This window comes from Argopecten irradians, chromosome 6 (assembly GCF_041381155.1).
Source record: "Argopecten irradians isolate NY chromosome 6, Ai_NY, whole genome shotgun sequence".
NCBI lineage: Eukaryota > Metazoa > Mollusca > Bivalvia > Pectinida > Pectinidae > Argopecten > Argopecten irradians.
The window spans coordinates 21,734,483-21,756,257 of NC_091139.1; the positions used below are offsets into that span (position 1 = coordinate 21,734,483).

Genomic DNA, 21,775 nt, shown 5'->3' on the forward strand with positions numbered 1-21,775 from the left:
GTTTTGTAAATAAATGATATAATGCGAATTAACCAATACAATAGGTCTAACCGTCTAATCTAAAATCAGCGAAGATCGGCTACTCCCGGCTAAATTCGTAGAATTCTAAATTTATATTTATATATATTATTACCTGCTTTAGGGTTCAGAACATATACATATAACACAGGGAAGATAAGATCTTCTTCAAAAGGCCTAATTATGTATAAATACCAGGTCAGAGAAAACACTCTATTTGGAAGTAAACACACACTAATGTGATCACTAGTTACCCATAACACAATTCCATATTTATTTCGGCCAATGGCATGAATGAGGTATGATCACGTGACTTGTTTTACTACGTTTGACTACAAAGAACGCGTGTTTTGTACCATAATTGGGAAAATCCCCCCGGATCGTGATTTCATTTCCGCCATTTGAAACAGAAGGCTTAGAGTAAACTTTGATTGGGAAACATTGATAAATTGAAGATTACATGTTGTGCCATGGCAGATGTCAAAGTTAATGTATATATATATACTCGACAATTACTTGAAACATCATCTAATAAATTTGTGTTGAAAATATAATTGATGTTGACCAGGAAATGTACCAGTCTAATTTTTGGTTGAATAATGCATGGAAAATGAATTAATCTTAACTTTTCCACTTTGTGGAAAATCCTTCAAAACGGATTTATCTCCCTTGATTAAAATGACAAACCATGTGCCTTTGCTATGATATAAAGTTGTTGTTTTTTTTTTTTTTTTTAATTCAATAATGAATGCAGATCAAATGTATTAATCAAATATGTGTATTAATTTGATTTGAAACATGTTTGTTTTGCTGAACATTTGCAAAAAAAAAAAAAAAAATATCAATACAAAATATTCATGATTGTTCATTGTTGTTGTTTTTGTACTTGCTGTACAATGTAAAATGAGAAAAACCGTGATGTGTGGAGAAGAAGTTTGTTAGAATTTGAATTGTTTACAAATGGATGAGAGTTGAGAATGAGCAGAAGGCAATAAGGATATATATGTCTAACAGTCACCTGAATTCCGATATGCACAGTTATAAATAATGTTTTGCTTTTAAACAAAACAAATATGTCTCAGCCCTGTGACTTGGCACATAGGTCAAGATCATTGATTTGAACCAACTTTGTATCGATTCATCCCAGCATGCTATGGCCCAAAAACATGTCCATGTATGAGGTTCTTGGTTATTAAGAAGATTGTAAATTGTTTACAACAGACACTGGATGATGCCGGCCAAAAGACAATTGCAATAGGTCACACAGGAGGAGATTAAATCAACACACAACCATATATACTTTATATACTTTTTAGCTCGCCTACTCGAAGAATAGGGGGAGCTAATGTGTCTGTCACCCCCCGCGTCGGCGTCGGCGTCAGCGTTGGCGTCCCATTCATGTTAAAAGTTTTTGAGCAAGTTTCTGTTTTCGTCAATTGTTTAAGCTTAAGTCATCATAATGTTTATGATTCTTATTTTTCCTAATGTGTATGGATTGCTGAACGTGATAATTTACAACCAATTTGGGGCCCTTTAGGGTTTTTTTGAAAGTCTGTTAATTTGTCATATTTCCATGTTAAAGTTTTTGAGCAAGTTTCTATTTTGTCAATTGTTTAAGCATAAGTCATTTTATAAATGTTTTATGGATTTTATTTTCCCCTAAATGTTCATGGATGCTGAACGTGATAATACAACCAATTTGGGGCCCTATTAGGGTTTTTGACTTGAGTATGATACGTTTGTCAGTATTTCATATGTTTTTAAATGAGTAAAAAATTGACATCAAATCTTCTGATCTAGGCCTAGAGCCGCTTTGATGTTCTCCAAAGCTCATGGTCGTACGCATCTTTACATATAATCCATTGGTACTCATCCATATCAGTGGCGAAGCTAACAGGAAATTAATGAATATGCAATATAGTATTTTGATGATTTTGCGAACGCCGAATGCGCAAGATTTTGGTGTTTGGAGGGTCTGGGGGTCTCACCCGGAAAATAATATTACGATTTTGATGCTTTTGCTAGCGCCGAATGCGCGAGACTTTGGTGTTTTGGGTGTCCGGGGATCTCCCCCGGAAAAAAAAATACGATTTTGATGATTTTGCGAGCGCCGAATGCGCGAGACTTTGGTGTTCTGGGGGTCCGGAGGTCTCCCCCGTGAAAAATATTACGATTTGGAATGGCCAAGATGAGTTTTACGGTATTTGTTGAGGATTTTAAAGCGTTCTTAACGTGGTTATTTTTCGATTTACATTTACCTGCATTTAGAAATTATAATTGTGAATGTCGTCATATCATTATGCAACCCTGCTCGATCTGAACATACGACTTCACACCATCAGTACATTGTTGTTTAACTAAAAAAATAATGAATTATTTTTGAAATAGTAGAAAACCACGTCCCTGGAGGATTTTTAGCCCAAAGGTTGAATCTTGCCATTAAGACCGTAACAAAAATTCGTTGTGCCTTTATGTAAGTGTATCGAGGGATATAAATATTTATGAATATATATATATATGTAACGAAGCTGCGGTGCGCTTCGTTGCTATATATTTTCCGGAAATTATATTAACTGGGACTTTGGCGGGAATTTGCTGTGCACGAGATCTCGGGACTGCGCCGAGGCTTTCAGTTTTATACCGGGCCTTGAGAGGTGAGGGTTTGTGTTTTAGATTTAGTCTGGTTAGCTTGATTAACGGAACTTGTGTAGGCGTTTCACATTAGTACTGGTGGGAATGTGGACAGTGCGGATTTTGGAAATGAAATATAGGCTTTACAATCCTGTGTAAAACTTTCATTGCGAATGCTCATGGGAGGTGTCGTGTAACAGGGCATGGGGGAAGGATGGGCGACAGTATCACTGGGGAGGCCGCTCATGGGTAAAGGGGACTAAGTAGGATTTATTGTAGTAACTGATATGGGGTTAGAGAGTTAAATTTCGAAACTGATAAGGCCAGTGCTGAAAATACAAACTTGTAATTTGGATATTTGAGGGGTTGTTGTTATTTAATAGTATTGATATTACAAGCTGATAGAGAGGACTAACATTTGTTGTTCAATTTTTTTTCATATCTGCTGTACACTGATGCCCCTGACCTGGGGGGAGGAACTAAGGAAGAGGACCCAGGCCCCTGTGTCGTTGCTGGATCCACAACGTCAAAGCGGTTTGGGGAAATGCGTACGGCCCTGTCTGGACCCAGACGTCCTTATTGTTATTCTGGAAGTACAAAGTGTGATATAAAGTGCCCGGAGGAACTTTGATGTGATAAGTGTCGGGACATTGGGGTGTTTTGGCCATGGTAACAATAACCCCCAGTACTTGATTCCAGGGAATTTCAGCGGTACACAAGGAGAACATTATAGTTTGGGCCCGATCGGGCAGGGTAATAACCCCGAACCCGCGCAGCACAGGGGTCTGGAGGACACCGTGTCGACCCCTGAATATCCCTTCCCCCCCAGGGGGCATCAGAACTTTAAGGAATAATACGCATAGTGAGGAACATTCCATGCATTCATACCTAGTATTGATGAGTAGTTCCGTAATGTTCATGTCTAGTCTGTGGATGTATTTATGACCTGTTTTTATATATATATATTTCCTTTGTATGTTGTAGGTATATAGAAGCAAACATGAAACGACCTAGATAGTAGGGAGGATAGGTTTCAACATTTCATGGGGGTCTTGCGTATGATACTAGATACATTAGATAGCTGGGGGGTAGAGCGGGTGGCCCTTATGGCAGTATTTCCGCGGACCCGGCATCGTGCGGTGACCGGGGCGGAGTATGCGGCTCGTCGAGCACGCATGTCTCTGGCTCTCTCCCTCGAGATGAGGGACCGGGGTCAGAGTTATGTGGCTCGGCGACGCCTCATGTCCCCCCGGCTGCTGAACGATGGGGTTCATTTGAACCCCACGGGAATGCGGCGGTATTTTCATGAGTTGCGCCACCTCTCTATCCGGGAATTAAAGAAAATTTAGGTAGGTATATAGCAGGGGTTGGGGGGGACCCACATATACAATAGGGGGGGGAGGGGGGAGGTTGTTATGTAGGTGAACTGGTGGTATGTAATGTTAAGTGTAATTGGTGGGGGCGACCAGGGGCATGTAAATAGGACTGTAGGTATAATTGTAGTTAGTTAGGGAGAAGATCCAGGTGGTTGGGGGTGTCTCTGGTGGTAAGAGTTGATATGACCAACACCTCGAGATAACCCTAACAAGGACTTCTCCTATTCAAAATTGTTGGGGTGGGTGTTTTTGGCTGTTAGGTATTCTGGCCACTGTGGGGACTATGGTTCTGGTGGTTAGAGTTGATACGACCAACACTGGGGTCTTGTACTCACGTGGTCAGACTTAATTAGTTTGGGAGGGAGCTATATAAGTAACGGGAAAAGTCTCTGGTCGACCCCAAATTTTCATTCGAGTTGGGTTAAGTAAAATCATAAGAGTGGCTTCCCCAGTCTTGTAGGATCGTTTAGGGCCCGGTGGAAAACTTTGTTTTGTTAATTGTATGTTTTTGTTTTTGTGTATTTTTTTCCCATAATGTCATTTTTTTTTTTCCTTTTGTTCTAAAGTCGTGTAAAAAGGAGGTGGTGTCCAAGGCAGAAAGAAAAATTATCTAAGGGTACTTTTCTGATTTTGGAATAGTCTTAAAGTATTAAGGAAATTTAACTTGGTTAAAAAGACTCTTGGGACATTGTTCTGTTTTTTTTTATATAAATGCTGGAATCTTGTGAAACCCACAAGGTTAATGACAGCAAGGGATTATTACGTTTATCTATAATCTTAAAGTTTTCGTGTACGGAGTTCCGGGACATGGAGCCTAAACTTTTTCTGCCTTGGAAAATTATTCAACTCTCTAAGTTATGTTTGGTGATGTCTAACTTTGCTCAGCGGAAAGTGTAACGCGTGCAAATATATATGTTAGGGGTAAAATCAATTGCTGATTGATGTCCATTTCATAATAATTATTATGGTCTCACCATTGTAATACTCGACAACATCTTCTAATATACATTTATTGCAAAAGTAAGCAAGGGTGCCTGTTACAATTCTTTTAGCACCCATTTCTGCGCTGAAATTCTCCAGTCTGCTCTGAGGTCACTTGGCATTGTACATACCTCAGGTGGTAGTACAATGTATATATACGAGGCATCTGCAGTTGATTGCTAGGGCTGTAAAACAAGTATACAAAGAGAAAGAAATACAAAAGAAAAGGAATGAAAAACAACCATGCCCTAAGCTATATATATATATAATCACTACTAAGCAGATGTGATTGATGTACTCGTAGAGAAAATAAGTGATATTACAGGTGAGCTGAGAATTGAATTTTGCTAGCCACCAGCTACTACCTCTACCAAGGGCACGTAACTCATGTGACTCTCTGAGCTGTCTGGGGGTTTCATAGCTTGTCTCTGACAAAACTACATTTAATACAACAGTATAGTGAATGTTTTCGGGTACGTACCGGTGGTGTTACGAAATAAAGATGTAATAATTAAATATCTGGGGAAAAAAAACCCATAAAGATAAATAAAAGATAAGGAAGTACTTGTGTAATTAGTTGAAAATGAAAATTCGTAGATTTGTACAGGATTGCTTGATGAAATATAATACTTTCATTGTCTTAACCTTTGATGCGCTAGCATTGTGGTTATTTAGCAAGAATATCAATGTTGAACATCTTAGGGATAATTAATCGGTGATACTTGTACATGTTCTATACTTGTGATGTGATATAATTAATATTGTGTACTGGCATTGGGATGATTGTTATCTTTTTAAATCCCAATTCCACTTCAGGATAATTGTTATATAGAGAGTCCACCTCCTTTGTTTTTTGGTACCTTGTTGTACAATTGTTTTTTTTTGTTTTTTTTGTTGTTGTACATGTTATGATGGAGATTTTGGCCAGTGAGGAACAATTGAAGGATAATAACATGTTCTAGCTCCTGTTTAGAATGGCCGCGGTATGTTGATGCAGTTCTCACATTATTTTTTTCGTGAAGTAAATTGTTAGTGGCTGCGGGTCGCATCCTGTCTAGGTGGTTGGGGGGACAATATAGGTAGGTTTTTTTTTCTTTTTCTTTTTCCTTAGCTGACGTTTCCTTATTAGGCATGTTTGTATTTGTGCAAAGTTTTGGGGTTTATTTTTTTTTCCTTGGATTACCTCCCTGTATTATGAGATAACTCTGTAATATGCAAATCTTAGCCTGGAGGCCCTACCCATAATTCCTAGCGGTGGGTTAGGGCCTGGTACACGTCCGATAATGGCGGCCCACATCACCGTAAACAACATGGCGGACGGCAGTAGACAGGTATAGGGATACGATAAAGAAACGTGTTTTCCATGTGTTATATTGGTGACATAGGGAAACTGGCGTGCACATGTTTTCTCCATCATCTATTCTAACAGTACAATGTGTTATTTTAGCATGTCATGTGTGATAATGGTAATTTATGATGGATTTGTAACGCTCTGAAGCATGCTGTCGTTTTATACATTTGACAGTTACCAGTAGGCCAATGGCATGTTCGTAAAGTTAACTTATATGGACGACATAGTGAAACTGGTGGACATATATTTTCTTCATCACCTATTTCACCAGTGCAGTGCGTTAATTTAGCATGTCATGTCGGATATATATGTGCAATATATACATTATTTATATCGCTCTATGTGTTTTGTTTACTTTTGACAGTTACCAGTATGGCATGTTCGGAACGTTAACAATTATGACAGAGTCCATTCTCGGCACCCATCGGCTGTCAAGCTATCGCTATACCAACAGTTTCAAGGTTTTGAACAATTCAATTCCCCCATGAAAAAACTAGATCCTTCGAAAGAATTCACCTGGCAGGCCATTCAACGCAAACGTGCTTCGGTTGAAATGTGCTTGTAGTGTGCAGTGTACATGGTCTTGTTAGAATGACCTATAGCTAGGTAACTTTGTGTGATGTTTTGTATTACAATCGATACAAAAGTTCTTGGAAAACTTGTCATTATGTCATCAAATTATCATGTGATATGTACATTGACTCCAATTGATTAAGAATTTCATATGAGATTCTTTTTTTGATCTGTGATAGTTAACACCTGTTGTGGGAGTTACAAAGATGAGACTCTTGGAGAGTTTTTCGTTACAGTTGTACGTTAAATGTGTCAAGAAAGATTTCCTGATGAACATTGTGAGTAACGATGCTGTATGACATACAGTGTGGGTTGTGGAAATACTTAAGATATTTGATTTATTTCAAGAGTTGTGTGTGTTAGCTTTAGTTGTTTGTTTGAATGAATCATATGCGATTCTTTTTTGATCTGTGATAGTTAACACCTGTTATGGGAGTTACAAAGATGAGACTCTTGGAGAGTTTTTTGTTACAGTTGTACGTTAAATGTGTCAAGAAAGATTTCCTGATGAACATTGTCAGTAACGATGCTGTATGACATACAGTGTGGGTTGTGGAAATACTTAAGATATTTGATTTATTTCAAGAGTTTTGTGTGGTAGTTGTTTGTTTGAATGAAATTTTAATTTATTATTTAAGAATATTTAAAGATTTTCATATTGTTCTCGAACTTGTTTGTTTGAATGAAATTTAAACTGATTATTTAAAAATATTTAAAGATTTTCATGATGATCTCGTACTTGTTAGTTCGAATGAAATTCAAACTGATTATTTAAAAATATTTAAAGATTTTCATGTTGATATCATTGTCGTGATATTGTTTTAGGCATAATTATGATGTCTTTAATACATATTAATATGGCATTTTTCAGAGTGTGGAAGTTTTTTGTCCAAATAAGATGTGTTCCTGTATGACATATTTGAGTTGTAGATATTCTTTGTAAATTTCACAGTTTTGTGTAACAGGTGATTGTTTGAATGAAATTTAAACCAATAATTTAATATTTTTTAAAGATTTCCTGATGATCTCATTGCATTGTCATGATGTTGGTTTTGGTATAATCATAATGTCTATAATATAGCATATTTCAGAGTGTGGAAGTTGTTTGTTGAAACTGAATATTTAAGTATTTAAAAATTTTCTGATGATCTCATTGTCATGATGATGCTGCTTAAAGCATAAACGCTCATCATTTTTATGTTTTTCAACACATTTAGTGATGACCACGTAGTTTTGTTTTGTAATATTGAAATCTTTGATGTTTTGTCATAATAAATTGAGAACTTGAAAGATATTCAACTCTTTGTCTTCAATATGGTTCCACACATTTGTAGTCTATAATGCTTGATGTTGAATCAATCTGTTGGTTATATAACAGATCATGGAGAACTTAACTCCAAAATTAACTGTATGGAAATTCTATAGACTGACAGAAGAATAATATGAATACATATATTTTAAGGAGGCAATACAAAACACCTCTGTAATGCAATCTTTTTTCTTTTTTAAATTTGAAACACTATCTGGAAAAGAGTCTCTAAACCTGTCTCTCAAAGTATCAATAAATCAATACCCTTAACACTTTTGAATTTGGTGTATATCCAGTGGGGCTCATTATCGGCCTTGGACGCTGCTTCAGTTTCTTTGGAGTACATTTCTTTGCATTAACAGCATAGGTATGCAGATTCAGATGTTGAAAACTTGCACATCTTTCAGTAGCTTTGCAATAGCTATGGTCAAATGCCTGCAACAAAAATATAGGTTCTATAATGTCATAATACGTTTTGGGTATGGAAGATTGTGTATTTCTCAGAAAGTTCTAAAAACAGGCCACCATTTAATCCGGATCCCTCTCTATTCCAGCATAATTGTATGGTATTGATTCACTTGAATAATCCTGGCTATTCCAGCTTTATACATTTGTATGCTGATCACAGTGACATTTGATTTAGATAAATTACTCTGTATACTGTATGTGTAACTTCACTCATTATCATGGTCAGCTGACACGTGATAACATTGTATGTCAACATGTATTTCAAAATAATCCTGAATTAAATGTAATTCACAACTTTCTTATAGTAAATCTTTAGCATAAATTTGTAACAGGAGAGGAGAAAATGCCACACCGGGATTCGAACCCGGGACCCTCCAAACACTAGCCAAGTGCTCTACGGACTGATCATGAGCTACCTGGTCACCGTTGATCAACTCAGTCCAATCCCGCTACAAATTATTAGCCTGTGCAATGTATCTCTTGACTGTTATTTTACACAAAAATGATCAAAATTACCAAGTACACTCATTGATAGAACTAAAATAACCCCTGGTGATACATGTTTCTACATGTACGTACACATACATGTACCCGTAGATGTTGATAATAAATTACCTATGACATTTTCCCAAAATCAATGTGTTGTCTTTTGCTTGAGCACTACATAATCAGAAGTACATATAAGAAAATGAAATGGTTACCAGCATGGCATATTATAGATCTGAATTTTATATAAGGGAAAGGGTGATACATTAATGTAATTGTAATGTGTATAATGACAACAGCTAGGTTCCCTTGGAATTGAACCAAGTACCCTCATGGATAGAACCACCAGAACCTCTAATAGTATCATTATACACTTATAAGAAACGATTTGCATAACTTGACTCTGTCATAATTGTTAACGTTCCGAACATGCCATACTGGTAACTGTCAAAAGTAAACAAAACACATAGGCCTAGAGCGATATAAATAATGTATATATTGCACAAATATATCCGACATGACATGCTAAATTAACGCACTGCACTGGTGAAATAGGTGATGAAGAAAATATATGTCCACCAGTTTCACTATGTCGTCCATATAAGTTAACTTTACGAACATGCCATTGGCCTACTGGTAACTGTCAAATGTATAAAACGACAGCATGCTTCAGAGCGTTACAAATCCATCATAAATTACCATTATCACACATGACATGCTAAAATAACACATTGTACTGTTAGAATAGATGATGGAGAAAACATGTGCACGCCAGTTTCCCTATGTCACCAATATAACACATGGAAAACACGTTTCTTTATATCGTATCCCTATACCTGTCTACTGCCGTCTGCCATGTTGTTTACGGTGATGTGGGCCGCCATTATCGGACGTGTACCAGGCCCTAACCCACCGCTAGGAATTATGGGTAGGGCCTCCAGGCTAGGTGAATAGTCATATTTTAGATCTCTGCTTAAATTACCTCCCCTTGATGGGTTCTTTAAAATTTAGTTTGGTTTTTTCCATCCTATTTTTTCATTCTTGTTCAAGTTCGTGAACTGGATAGATAGGTTCTTTAAAATTTAGTTTGTTTTTTTTTCATTCTATTTTTATTCTAGTTCGAGTTCGTGAACTGGATACTTCCAAATTCGAAATTTGTGCATCTTGCTTTTGGCTTTAAATGTTTCAACTTTTGTTAGGAACTTTTTGGGTTATTTTTTTTCCCTTAGATTATCTCCCTTAGATCAGTTTTACGGCTACGGGTCGCAGCCTGTCTAGGTGGTTGAGGGGTATGTAACGAAGCTGCGGTGCGCTTCGTTGCTATATTTTCCGGAAATTATATTAACTGGGACTTTGGCGGGAATTTGCTGTGCACGAGATCTCGGGACTGCGCCGAGGCTTTCAGTTTTATACCGGGCCTTGAGAGGTGAGGGTTGTGTTTTTGAAACCTATGTAATTTTTATATATTTGTCGCCCATCCTTTCCCTAATTTGCTGTTATCGTATAGTATGGAAATGCATCAACATTACTGTGTGTGTATTTTTCGCTGTCAGTCGATATTTTTGCTATATTTATGAGTTTGAAATACTTGTGAAATTGTGCAATGTCGGACTTGGCATGTCTCGCTTTTAGACGGGTTTCGATAGTATTTAAAAGTCTTCACTCTTGTGTTGAGAGCCGTTGGTAGGCTGGAAAAGAGTGGGAGCCTCCTGTGTTGAGTTTCGGGGTTAACCGTTAAGGAGATATTTTGAGAATCTTCGCTAGAGAACGGTGTTTGTGAAATTGGAGGTTAAACTATCGATAATCGGCCCGGTGTGTAGCGCCACGTGCTCGGTCTTTCATTGATGGGTAGGAGTTAATTCTGCTAGCGAAAACGTGAGAATATTAGCAGCAAAATTGTCCATTTCACAGTACTTCCCACTGAGCCACGCGGGTATTTTTGTTGTTGTCGCCTTTACACATGTTGAATATTAATAAACGGTAAAATGAATTTGATGTCGTCCATTGTCCATACTCACTAGTACCTTTGAATATTGTAGCGAGACATAGGAATCTGCAAGCTAACGCGGCAGTCGAACCCAGGGCAAAACAAATTAATTGTATCATTCTTACTCTACGCTAATGACTGCGGTCGTAGCGAAACAAGTCGTTACATATATATATATATATGGACAGGCCAAGCTAACAAGTAAAGCTGGTTTTCCAATTTGCATTGTGTACCTGTACTGTGACCTTTATGGCTTTTATATGTAACTGGTATTTTTCGTGATTCACAAGAAAATAAAACATGATTTTTTTTTTTTTTTTATTTTATATTTTTTTTTCATTCATTCTTTTGATTTAGTAGAGTACGGTATGCACAACATGGACTTGGTACGAATGCCAATCAACAAAACACACACACAGTTTTGAAACGAATTTTCAACCCACGGTTATATATATTAATAATTCGTTGTACACTTCCTCAGCTCGGACTAACAGCTATACAGCTGCATGGCCGGGATGTGCAGGATCGCAATTTTTAATTTTGAAATCAAATAAATAAAAACCTGAATTAACAAAATCAACGTCGATCTCTGTTGTATGGCGCCTTGCTGCATATACACAGTGCTCTATGAAAGGGTGGCCTTTGATTTCCACTTTCAAGACCAGATGTCGACATCTTTTAGTTGAGACGTCGACATCAATAACTGACAAGTCGGTGTCACACCCGAGCATAAACTTTGGAAACCCTAACCCTAGTTATTAACTTTACAACAGGTGACCAATATACGCTTCCATAATAAACACATTAATCGCCGAGTTACCGACTTTCTACATAATTATCTTGGAATCATAATGTGGGCATGTACATAAGGTAAGTCGACATATTCTTCTGTTTATGTCGACATCTTCCGATATGATGTCGACTTAATGCCTTAATTATGGCGACATTATTAAGTCGTAAGTCGGCAAATCGATGGCAGAAATATGCCACCATAGGCTGGCCATCAAAAAGTCTTTCTTCTCGGGACGCAGGGTAGGAACGTTAGGAAAAAGAAAGAAGTAAAATAGGAAGAAAAAATTCGTCTAGCTTTCTGTGCGAGCAATCAGTCGTATTCTGACAGCAACTATTTCTTCTTTTCTAAATGAAGCTTTTGATGTCTATTTTCCTTCAGTTAGCATAAATACCCCGCCTCATACAAGAATCTTGTATTCCTATTGGTTAAAATGATTTTGGTCACGTGATATTCAATATAAAGTCGTATCAGGTTAGTAGAAATCGTATCAGGTTTGGACGATAGAGTTATTACACTTAAGTTAATACACTTATTTAGGATTATTTAACAGAAATGGCCCATGACAACGCATTCGAGTCTTCGTTTTGGTTTCCGTACTCAGTACATATTAATGCATTTTGCAGTTACTTCATTGAAAGGGTCTTCGACGGGATAATTCGTTAACACAGTTTGTTAGTGACCTAATACGGAAAACATATTGGGTCTAAAATTAACTTGTATCGGGCGAGGCGAACTATTGGGTCTAAAATAATCTTGTATCGGGCGAGGCGAAGCCGAGCCTGATACATGTTTATTTTAGACCCAATATTTTTCCGTATTAGGTCACTTACAAACTGTGGAACTAATAATATCATCCTCGATTATCCAGTGGTTACTATTACTGAAGTTACATCCACTCCTCGACTAAAACTGGGGGTAACAGGAGACGTCGATAGAATAGAATAACGGTACACTTTGGTTCACTTTGTCGCTTTGAAGTTGAGCGTTGCTCTCTCTGTAATCACCAAAGGAAGCTATTTGTAGGCCAGTTATTGGTCAGGTTTTTTTTTGCTCCTGAACTGCCTCCAGTTTTACTATGAAATAGTCCAGGGGCGGATATGACGTTAGTGATAGTAATCCAACCATGGAATATTGAGGATGATGTATATTATTATGTATACGATTTGCAGATCGGGATTCGAACTTTCTAATGAAGGTTTCACTTTCATTTTCACGTGCATTCACCTGAAAGATATGGTGTCATGGTGCCCATCGTCGATTTTGCATAAACTGAAATATATCAACACTTTATCGCGCTAGTTGAACTAAAGAAGTTAGTTACGTGATTTCAAGATGGCGGATGTGGCGCAATGTTGAATTTCGGATCGACCCGAAAAATGACAACACTTTGTCGGGACCATGTCTGGATCATATAAGGTAATTAAGTTTTAACGAAATCGCATTGGTAGAACTTAAGAAGAAGTTCAGAACTTGTTTTCAAGATGGCAAAAAATAACAACACTTTGTCGGGATTATGCCAGCATCATTTCAGGCAAGTTTCAGCCAAATTCCACTGGTAGAACTTGAGAAGTTTCTGTCCCTTCGGGTCAGATGACCTAAAAAGACGATGATCGGAACCCTTCTCATAACGCTACTTTACCACTTCTATTGTTGCAAATTTTATGACGTCATAATACCAACTTGGCAATTCCACTCTTGATACCACGTGCTAATAACTATGACGTCACAGTCACTGTGATGTCATGTAGTTACTTTGTTGACTACCAAGCATTTAGCAGCTTTCTTTATCACTTCCTTAATTTAACACACAAACTCTTCCAAAATGGGAAAAAATTTCAAGCAGAGACTTCAAGACCTGTTTTGTTCATGCACTCATAAGGTAAGAAAAATTATCTCATTTAAGCAAGATTTTTATGGACTAACGTCGTAAAATTAAGTTCAGAATAGATCAAGAGCTTAAAAACTTCTAATGAATCTGTTCCAGTTGGAAGTCATTATGCCATTGACATTATTACAGATTCTAGCGTGACAGATTTTGATAACAGTTACACCTTTCATCGGGTAAATGAAATGAAATTACTTTACTTATATTTTACCATAACATGATATAATTAATGTTTTCGTTTTAGCGTCGACCGGGACCAGCACATGTTGATGCAGTGGTTATACCTCCTATATATCTGCCGCAAGCAAGGTAAGTAAACTTTGCCTAGATCAACTACATACATGTATGTCACAATCGCCATCCTTTTTTTCACTACAAGCAGCATAAGTTAAATATCAGTTGTCATGTAGCTATCAATTCATCATGCAATCATTTAAATGACGAAATGTGTTTCTTTATCTACAGTCGCTCATACATCTCAGCAAAGTCGGCCGGAAGTATCATGGCCATATCTGGTATAGATCTGACCACTGTTTCTCACGTTATGCGCCCTACACCTCTAGTTACCCTGCCTCAGACATCCTCTCTGTCCCAGCTTTTGTTCAGTCAGCCCAAACCAGCACGAAGACCAGAACCTGAACCAGTAGCTGTGGATGGTAAGTGGCGCTAAGTTCTTGTTTATTAACCTGCTTATTATGATTTTTATCACCGGGTAATATTTCTATGAAATGGTTATTTGGTTGGTGTGTTGATACACTGTGCTTATAGTCTTTTTAGTCCACATCATCATTTGGTGGGTTATTCAAATCACCTTTCCTCCGTGGCCTGCCCTTTCCGACGGTTCGCCGACAGGCTGTCATCTTGGATTTTGATGGTTGAAGTTGATTACTGCTATTTCTCTGAAAGTACTGAAGGGATTTGTCTCAGATCTCATACGTGTAGTATATGTTTCATGTAGATCTTAGCTGTGCATACTAGTGTGACATTTTGGGACCGATTCGTGAACAAGATGACAAACAGTTAGCCATTTAGATTTCGATAATTTGACGTTTGTAAAGCATCCTTATCGATACTCCATGTTACTATCACTGACGTCATGTCCACTCCCGGGTTATCTCATAGTAAAACTAGAAGCAACAGGACACATTGGTAATGTGGTCCATTTATGTACATCAAAAGAATCTAAAAACGGTATTCTCTGTTGCTTTGCAGTTAAGCGTTGCTCTCTTTGTAACCATAGGAAGTTATATGTAGGCCTGTGATTGGTAAGATTTTTTTCTATCGAACTACCTCCAGTTTTGCTGTTTGTTATATGATATAGTCCAGGGGTGGACATGACGTCTGTGGTATAACCTGTGGAATATCGAGGATGGTAAATCAGATAAAAAGATTCCCCGGTCCATTGTCAGACATATATCATTCTTTGGTGGGTTCTCTTGTTATAAATTAAGATCATAACGATGATCTCCCTTGAATGTATTGTGCTGTAATTGGTGAATCTAAGGTATTTTTGAAGGTTGTGATATGTTTTTGTAGTGTTAATATGTCCCGAATGAAGATCTAAGATATTGCCCAATTTGACAACGCGAAGCATACTGCAATAAACAAAGAAAAATACATCCTGCCGAATGAACAGACACATAAATGTAGATCACTGTTGATATTTTCCAGGTTATCAAGACACGATAATCCGCGGCACGATCTGCCAGGACAGCGTTGGGCCTCTGTTTGTAAACCGACAGTGTACCACCATGGCTTACCAGGCTCTGGCTTACCAAGCCGTGAAGAATCAGCCGGACAACTGGACATCAAAAGACGTCAATACAATTATCCGCATGGCCCATCGACAGCATGCACGATTTAGGCTCACTGATAAAATCAGCGACCAGATTGATGGAAAAGTTGGCATTTACCAGCTTCCGGCTAAATATATTGTTAGAACAATCCCACAATTCATGAGAAAGAAACATGAGGACGCTTTCTCTGAAGTACCGGAAGTGACCGCAACATCTCTGTCATGCGTGGACGGATGTTATGAGTACACGGACAGTGTCACAGCCGAAGCGCTATCCGGAGTATCCCCAGAATTTCCAATATTTATGGAGAATGCGTTTAAAGTAAATCGTGAGGAATCTGTGAACATGATCCTGACCATTGGTGAGACGTCTGTGGCGATATGGAGGAGGAGAAATGATGACCGACTTTGGCTGTTTGATAGTCACCGTCGGGGACCAAAGGGAGACTTTCACTACGGTACCACAGAAACAGAAGACCAGGGTTCTGCCCTGGTTCGTTCGTTTGAAGATCTGGACGCTCTGATGACTCACCTTACCACACAGTATGGAACCACCTTCCAATACAGTGCCACACTTCTCAGTTACGATGTGGTAAGTTTTATATTATATCTATTACAATATCAGTCGTATTAGTCTTTATCCATTCAAATGTAGCTAAATAACGTTAGTCATTTTCACCCAAATTACAATGTACATGTATATTGTTTACGTAATGTGGAAAAGTTGTAAGTATCGTGAACAATAATGATTAATGAAAGTAACGTTAATATTTGACTGTATATATATATGTAAGTATTTATATATTTCTCATTTGCATCCTTTAACGAATTCTTGGTTTCCTCTTTTTCCTAACAGGACTGAAACTACAATCAAAAGCAGCAATACGGTGGCAGATTAAGGCAACTGCAGCAGCCAACATCTCACAGGATGCCGTTATGTTGTATCCACTAGACCCTTCATCACTATTATCTTAAATCCGACACAAAACCCTGTGTCTCTGTCATCCCCGACCAACAGCTCTGATCAGATGCCAGACCGAAAGAGCAGAGCGTCACATGAAACCAAAACTCGTGATATAGAAAATTTTACAGCACAAAAATATGTGTCTAAATGAGCCCATACATACAAAACTGACGGATATGCTTGTGCTTGTATACAATCACTGAAAAACGTCAACAAGTTAGACACATGTCACGTATTTTTAAATTAAATTTCTGAAGCTAATCTCACACTAAAAGAGAAAATGCATTGGCTTCCAGAAATCCATCCTTTGACAAATGTTATTTTCTTTGCCAAATAGGATTCGAAATGCACGAACAATTAAGCAACATGATACAGAATAAAGGATATCGAAATGTTGTGTCCATCGGACACATCATCACTGATTGCATGTATCTACAGTGTATGTCAAACGTCCGAGACAAAAAACCAAGATGGCAGACGGGGAGAATAGGCACCACATGAAACCTGATCACTTGAACGTAACAACACTTCTTTAATGGAATGGCATACCTAGAAGAGTGCTAACATGTTCTTGTCGTTTATCGAATGATTTAAAGTTATAGAATGTGAAGCTATTCTCTCATTACTCGTTACTTGTTAAACACAACACAGAAGATTGATGCTCCGTATAGTTGTGTTTACTTTGTAAATAATTCAATTGTGTATTACATAAACTGACGATTAGATGTAAACATAGATATCTAAATATACATGTCATGCTGTCAGTGTTTTGTCAGACGTTATTTCTTGTGATATTGTACTTTGTTAATAAATTAAATCAACCCTAAATACTGATTTTAGTATTTTATCTAGATCTCTCAAAATATTTTAATTATCCAGAAAATAGGTATTTCCTAGGAACATTGTACATGTACTTGTTAAAGTAGGTTGTTTTAAACAATTTCCCTAGATATATTGTGTACAATACAGGTATGTTGACCTTTTACCCTTCAGGCGAATCTCCAAATAAGCCGAGTATGTACATTAATTCTGTCTTCTCCATTAAAATTGCAATTTTAGATATTTGTTTCGTTACACAGAGATCAGACAAATCAAGGAGAAGTCTTTCGACAACAAATTCACTATCTCAGATAAAACAAGTTAAGACGATAGCTTCAATAACCTATTAAATTTTATTAAAATTCACAAAGACATACTAAAATAAGAAATAACAAAATTCAACACTTTATATAACCACATTTGTAGAGCCCATTTGTCATTCGAAGACTTGTCATCTCTTTCACATATAATTGTAGATACAATTTTGTGTATAAAAATATCGCTTACGTTAAGACTGACTTCACTGGTTTTTATGAAAATACTTATGATACTGCTAGTAAAATCTATCATAACAGCAAACCAAATGATCTCCGATAATAATTTACTTTGGATATAACTTTTTAAATTTAAGAAAAATTGAAATATTTATCTTAGATTACAAAACATATTCCAGATAATGCTGGGTTCGGATCACGCATTGTGAATCACACACTGTAATACCTACTGTTGAGCCTATAGATTCGATTACAGAATACATCATCAATGTGCTAAATGGAGATTGATAGAACACGGTAACACTCGAGGTCTCATTGAAGAAAATGTATTCATTGGAAAAATGAGCATTTTTAGTAGAATTGTTATTTTCAAGAATAATTTTCATATAAAGCGTGTAGTTCCGAACTTGAGCAGATTATATATGGCACATTAATAAATTACAAAATAAATACAATTTTTTCAATAAATTACATATTCACTGCATAGTTAGGCTTATAAAACATAGCACCCAAAACATAAAACGAATAAAGCGGAGTACTAAGGTATATACGGTTCCTCCACCTATTTCCATCTTTGAATTTATCGCACAATAATTAAACAATAAAACCTTCCCTACAATCATGGTTTTCCTTTCACAGAAAAGGTTATACCTGCATATAACAGACCTCATTACTTTTTTTCCAGAACAGCATCATCTTTACTTCAATCCTCAAAAAAAGTTTTCGTCAGAAATAGTTAAAAAAAACGTGACTAGGACACATAAAACTATTACTAATTGTGTAGTAAAATATAACCTAGGTGTCAGAGACGGTAAAACATACACAGCACATCCTTCGTCACCATAGCAGATGTTGGATGCACATGAAAACAAAGAATTACATGTAATTACTGATTTATCAATTTTAATACTTTTTAAATAGAGATTCTTTTCTAAAAAAATTCTTAAAAAATAAAAAAGAAGTTTTCACATGCCATATAGTTTTAATACATAGGATTCGTTTAAAATATTAGCTTTTCTGCCCCTATTGCATTTCAAGATCACTTTATACTGTCCCTATTGCATTTCAAGATCACTTTTTTGTCCCTATTGCATTTTAAGATCAATTTATACTGCCCCTATTGCATTTCAAGATCAATTTATACTGTATCAGTCTGATACATCCTTTGGTCACACTCATTTTGAAATCATGGTATTTGTCCAATCAGATTTTCCGATACAAATACCCTCTGATTGCATACTAGTAAGGATATCATGGTATCTGTCCAATCAGATTTTCCGATACAAATGCCCTCTGATTGCATACTAGTTAGGATATCATGTTATCTGTCTAATAAGACTTTCTGATACAAACATCATTTGATTGCATACTAGTTAGGATATCATGCTATCTGTCCAATCAGACTTTCTAATACAAACATTATTTGATGGCATACTAGTTAGGGTATCATGCTATCTGTCCAATCAGACTTTCCGATACAAACATTCTTAGGTCGCCACCAGTTCTCAATGTCATCATACCAAACAGGAGGAAGGAGAGGTTCATGTAGAAGTCCGCATAGTCGACACCAAGGCTTTGTCTCAATGAATTCTCCTTCTCCACGCCACCGGAAGTACTCATTGTACATGGTATCATTTTGATCTAATCGGTGCAAATGCTGCGCAAGTTCAGCTGGGGACTGGAAGTCATCGACATGAATGAAGGATCCCGGAGGAAGCATGGCCTCATAGGTGGCTTTCGGGGCGCCTAGCACAACTGGTATCACTTTATGTCTGAAAGAAACAATGCTATTAATAATGATGGTTCTAATCTAAAGTGTATTTATGCTTTACAATAAAAATAGTTATTTTCAATACAGTGACTGCGAAAGGACATTATTTACATGGCCTTCCCCTGTCACCGTCCAGCTTACAGAAAAAAATGGTAAGAAATTATCTGTAATATATGCATTCAGCATAAATATTGTTTTTGAAAATTATACACCAGATATATGTAAATATTTACGTCAAAGGGCATCAATGCAACTGTAAATTACTGTAACACAAATATAACATTAACAAGGATTAGAGTTATATGAAGAACGTATTTTATATTTGTACAGTATTTCACCAAAGATGTCTCCAGTTAACACTCCTTTCACCATCTGTTAGTTATCATATCAATTCTGTACTCATGCATGCATGGTTGGCGTAATTAATTTATTTCATTTTTCATAAGCATGATATTTCCAAAATAAAGATAATATAATCATTACCTTTGTAAAAAAGTTGATAAAATATTTTTAAAGATAAAATCACTTACTCTAATGCTTTCACAACTTTTTCTGTGACGTAATCCAGACACTTGGTATTTTCGAATGCCAAGTAAAACTTGTAATCAGCTTCGAGCATGCGCAAACACTTTTCATTCTCCTTCCTTGGGCAGCTTTTTGTCCCGCATGCGCCGTAGATATCTACATCGATATGCTTTGCAAGATTTTTAGCATATGCCATCCTCCCACTTCTTGACATAAAACAATTAGATACGATCCAGGCCACGTTTTTAGTCTTTCCTTTGGCATAATTAATCTCAATATTTGGTTTGATAAAACTGTTTTTATAGTTCTGATACTTAAAATATGGCGTTTCAATAACCGAATTTGTTCGGTACGTCATGGTCCAATTAAAAACTCCGTTATAACCTTTTAGCGACCTCGTATTCACAGGATTTTCAATCATAGATACCACCCATATTTGATTCGGAGACTTTCTCGGAAAAGGAGGTTTCCGTGGAAGCTGTCCAGGATTACTGAAGACTACGGCGTCAGCCTCAGGTCCGAGCTTTGCATCGTATGTTATTTCACAAGCGTTTACAAGACACTGCTGAAATGCTTCCTTTCCTGGAGTGTGGTGCCAATAACCTTTGTTTCCTGAGAGATAAATAACCTTGACATTGCTGGAGTTATACTTGCTCGACGCGTGGTTTAATTGATGAAATATTCTCCCGGCGTTATATTTCTTGGAATATTTTTCATTAATTGAAATGTCCAACACATTTTTCCGATCAGGTAGAAGATCAAAGATGTCGTGTGCCTTGCCATGATCGAATTTGTCGGTAAACTTTGAATAAGACGAATTAATTGCGGCCATTGTGGTGACTACCTTTCCTGGAGAAGTTGTTGTCTGTGTCAGATTATGACGATGCAGCGTGTTAGATGTTTTCATTAATGGTTGTTTTGTTGTACTAGACGTTGTCTCTGTAGACGACAGAGTTTCTGTAACAACACGTGAAAATAAAGCTGTAGCTTGGTCGTCACTGCTGTCATAGTCATAATTCCACGGTTCTACGTGAAAAACAGTATTTTCCGTATGTTTCGTCTCATCAAATTCAATATCAAAAGTATATGTTTGCGAAATTCGCTTTTGTAAAGACACGTGGTTGCTGGAAAAATTAGTTCTATAGACTATGCCAAGTAACACTAAAAACCAAATACCCACGATTGCTGGTAAAAATGTCGGTAACCAGCGGACACATGAGACCGACACTCTCGTCATATTAGGTTGTATCCGTAAAATGACTGTCATTTGTAGTGCAAATTATAACACGCTGTACTTCCTGGTGTTTTGGCAGCCATTATTCAGCCTCGAGTCAGTAATGTCCGGTGTTCGGACCCAGGTAACACTTGCTATGTCTTCGGCATTGACCACTGTTGCCTATGGCTATATCGACCTTAGACACTAGAACACAACTGGGAACGTCCGGGTATGATAATTTCCCCGAGGATTAATTATATATATATATATGAATAACATATATTCCGCTTTCTTGTTTTTTCTTGACCAGAAGCACATATTCAAGATTTGTAA

The 21,775-nt window shown here is 37.1% G+C and overlaps 2 protein-coding genes and 1 long non-coding RNA gene across 3 annotated transcripts; 2 read left to right on the forward strand and 1 right to left on the reverse strand.

The window, feature by feature from the left end:
* The first annotated feature begins 6,227 nt into the window (after nt 1–6,227).
* Nucleotides 6,228–8,224, forward strand: LOC138325323 (uncharacterized). The gene is made up of 2 exons (XR_011208765.1): nt 6,228–6,337; nt 6,722–8,224. It is a non-coding gene; the product is annotated as an uncharacterized lncRNA (long non-coding RNA).
* Nucleotides 8,225–12,636: 4,412 nt separating this feature from the next.
* On the forward strand, nt 12,637–17,651 carry LOC138325327 (uncharacterized). The gene is made up of 5 exons (XM_069270887.1): nt 12,637–13,852; nt 14,103–14,167; nt 14,324–14,514; nt 15,530–16,245; nt 16,510–17,651. The coding sequence occupies exons 1-5, from the start codon at nt 13,796–13,798 to the stop codon at nt 16,513–16,515; spliced, it is 1,035 nt and encodes a 344-aa protein (XP_069126988.1). The 5' UTR covers nt 12,637–13,795; the 3' UTR covers nt 16,516–17,651.
* Nucleotides 17,652–17,770: 119 nt separating this feature from the next.
* LOC138325324 (glycoprotein 3-alpha-L-fucosyltransferase A-like) lies at nt 17,771–21,493 on the reverse strand. Its single transcript, XM_069270885.1, has 2 exons — nt 20,232–21,493; nt 17,771–19,702 (listed from the first exon to the last, which is right to left on the reverse strand). The coding sequence occupies exons 1-2, from the start codon at nt 21,491–21,493 to the stop codon at nt 19,369–19,371; spliced, it is 1,596 nt and encodes a 531-aa protein (XP_069126986.1). The 3' UTR covers nt 17,771–19,368.
* Between the last annotated feature and the right edge of the window lie 282 nt (nt 21,494–21,775).

Coding starts and splice junctions, on each gene's coding strand:
- LOC138325327 (XM_069270887.1), top strand. CDS start 13,796: ATGGGAAAAAATTTCAAGCAGAGACTTCAAGACCTGTTTTGTTCATGC. Junction 13,853..14,102: donor TTTGTTCATGCACTCATAAG/GTAAGAAAAATT, acceptor TTTTCGTTTTAG/CGTCGACCGGGACCAGCACA. Junction 14,168..14,323: donor ATATATCTGCCGCAAGCAAG/GTAAGTAAACTT, acceptor CTTTATCTACAG/TCGCTCATACATCTCAGCAA.
- LOC138325324 (XM_069270885.1), bottom strand. CDS start 21,493: ATGACAGTCATTTTACGGATACAACCTAATATGACGAGAGTGTCGGTC. Junction 19,703..20,231: donor AAAGTTGTGAAAGCATTAGA/GTAAGTGATTTT, acceptor TGTTTCTTTCAG/ACATAAAGTGATACCAGTTG.